Genomic DNA, 2,613 nt, shown 5'->3' on the forward strand with positions numbered 1-2,613 from the left:
ATTCGCTACTGCAGTAGAGAAAAAGCAATTGTCACAGTACTTGCGCTCAAAAATATTTATTGGTTAATAAATTAATGAAAGGGGAAGGAATTAATGGGGTGTATGTTCATTAAAATTGACATTTGTAGACAGTCATATACTTTTCAAAATAATATTTAATAATTAAATGTTAACAAAAAGTACATTAAGAAAAGAAAAACATAACGTAAGCAGACCACATTCTTTAGATAATGTAAGTTGCTGACAGCTGGGAGTATGTCAAGGTAAACTATTTCTCACATGCTGGGAATCTTTGTATCAATTTCTTTCTTTTTTTCTCAGTCAGCAGATACACAAATAAAATAAAACTGTGATCAACCCATGAGATCTAGCTTAAAATCTCCTTAGAATTTGAATCCAAATTTGGTAGAAAACAATTCCCCAGTATTTCATACTATTTTTATGCTCTATATTGTATTCAATTTATTCTAACTGTGTACATTCCTGCAGTACTCATTGTATACCACCCATTGTGCTACCTTGCAAAGATAATTGCATCTAGCTGGCAATATTGTATAGAGTATAACCCCATATTTAACAAACAGAAATTTCTGCCTAACACTCATATATTACTTTATTTGAGTCATTGTTCTTTCTTTTGGGTTATATAAGTTAGAGTTTAAATGAACAATAAAATTGGTTCTGAATTACACAAGAAAAGTTGGAAACATGCATATTTATGCCTCATTACCTATTATCAAAGATTAAACGCCATTGTTTTTATAGCTCTGAATTACAGTTAGTTACAATGATGATATAGGCAATGAATGAATTCTGATATATAAAAATAAGCATTTATTAAATTAAAATGATTATATCTACAGAAAATGAAATAATATGTAAAATGGGTCCAGCAGAATCTCTGGCTCAATAAATTATTGCTATTTTAGTTCCTTGATCTTTGTTTCCTCATTGCCTGACAGTGCCTCATAGTAGTTAAGAGCATGACTGTGAAATCAATCAAAATAAGATTCTGACTCTTCAATACATCTGTGTTTTTTGGTTTGTTTTTACCTTCTGCTTCTAAAATGGGAATATCAACAATGTCTACCCCTTTTTTATTAATTCTTTTAATTTTTATTAGGGGAAAAGTCTATGAATACATACAAATGGATTAACACAATAAATCTAAGACCAACTAGGCAGTATTTACCAAATATACAAAAAGTGGACCTGTTATGTTTCCTCCCATTTCTTGCAATCATCTCTGCTTTCTTCAGTGCAAAATCCATGAGATGCAGGGATTAGATTTTTTTTCCCTTTCTCCCACATAGGCTAGTCCTTCTTGAGATCATCCCAAATATACTCTTGACTTTTTCCTTAGTTGATATGCAGTGGACTCCAGAGATATTTATTTGTAACCTGAAACAGTTTTTTTACTGCATAGTTTCCTTACAGCATTTTTCATCTGGTCATTTCTTAAGGTATAAATTAAGGGATTTAACATGGGAGTTATGTTAGTGTAGAATACAGCAACTGCTTTATCAATGGGTAAAGTAGTTGCAGGTCTCATATACACAAATATGCAAGGCACAAAGAATAAGACGACTACTGTGACATGGGAGGCACAGGTGGACAGGGCTTTGCGCCTTCCTTCTAAGCTGTGGTTTCGTAGGGTGTACAAAATGACCATATAAGAGACCAGCAAGAGGAGGAAGTTTAACAGGCAAATAAACCCACTGTTAGCAGCTACAAAGAGCCCTAGAGTGTGGGTGTCAGTACAGGCAAGAGTGAGCAAAGGGTTCAGATCACACATGAAGTGATCTATGATGTTAGGGCCACAGAAGGGTAATCGGAACGTGAAGAGGATCTGTATAGTTGCATGAAGTAAACCACCTACCCATGCCACTCCCACTAGCAAGCCACGGACCCGCCGGTTCATGATGGTTGTATAGTGCAAGGGCTTACAAATGGCCACATAGCGGTCATAGGCCATCACAGTAAGCAGGATGATCTCAGACCCTCCAAAGAAATGTTCCCAGAAAACTTGGGTCATACATCCACTGAATGGTATGGTCTTCTTTTCATGGAGTGAATCTATGATCAATTTTGGAGTATTGACAGAGGAATAACAGGCATCTATAAAGGAGAGATAGGCCAGGAAATAGTACATGGGGGAACCTATCAATGGACTGGTAATGATGGTGACCACAATGAGCACATTTCCTACCACAGTGATGATATAGATGACAAAAAACACCGCAAATATGATTTTCTGCATTTTTGGGTTCTCCGTAAGCCCCACGAGAATAAACTCCGTTACGTTTCTGTTCTCCATGAATTTCATGTTGCTCTTAATATCTGAAAAGATAACATTTTTTATTAACGAAACCTTCAATCTATTAAACTTTCCCATTGTAAGAGTTAACAGTTGAATTCTATTGATTCGTTGATTACTGTGTGATTTTTTTGAGATAGAAATAAAGGTTATGAATTCTTTGGGTTCACTAAAACTGCCTCCCAGGTGAAATTCTGTAAGGGCATAGATATCACTTATTTTTAGACATATAGGACAGGAGGTAATCTGTGCTCATTGATGATTAACAGCCTAATTTGGAAGTAGTGGCTAGTACA

General features: G+C 35.3%; 1 protein-coding gene across 1 annotated transcript; it reads right to left on the reverse strand.

Annotated features, from left to right (window-relative positions):
- Positions 1 to 1,390: 1,390 nt before the first annotated feature.
- Positions 1,391 to 2,317, reverse strand: LOC101431134 (olfactory receptor 4C46-like). Its single transcript, XM_004447415.4, has one exon. It carries the CDS (start codon positions 2,315 to 2,317, stop codon positions 1,391 to 1,393), a length of 927 nt encoding a protein of 308 aa, XP_004447472.3.
- Positions 2,318 to 2,613: the final 296 nt, after the last annotated feature.

The sequence above is a fragment of the Dasypus novemcinctus genome, chromosome 10 (assembly GCF_030445035.2).
Source record: "Dasypus novemcinctus isolate mDasNov1 chromosome 10, mDasNov1.1.hap2, whole genome shotgun sequence".
Taxonomy (NCBI): domain Eukaryota; kingdom Metazoa; phylum Chordata; class Mammalia; order Cingulata; family Dasypodidae; genus Dasypus; species Dasypus novemcinctus.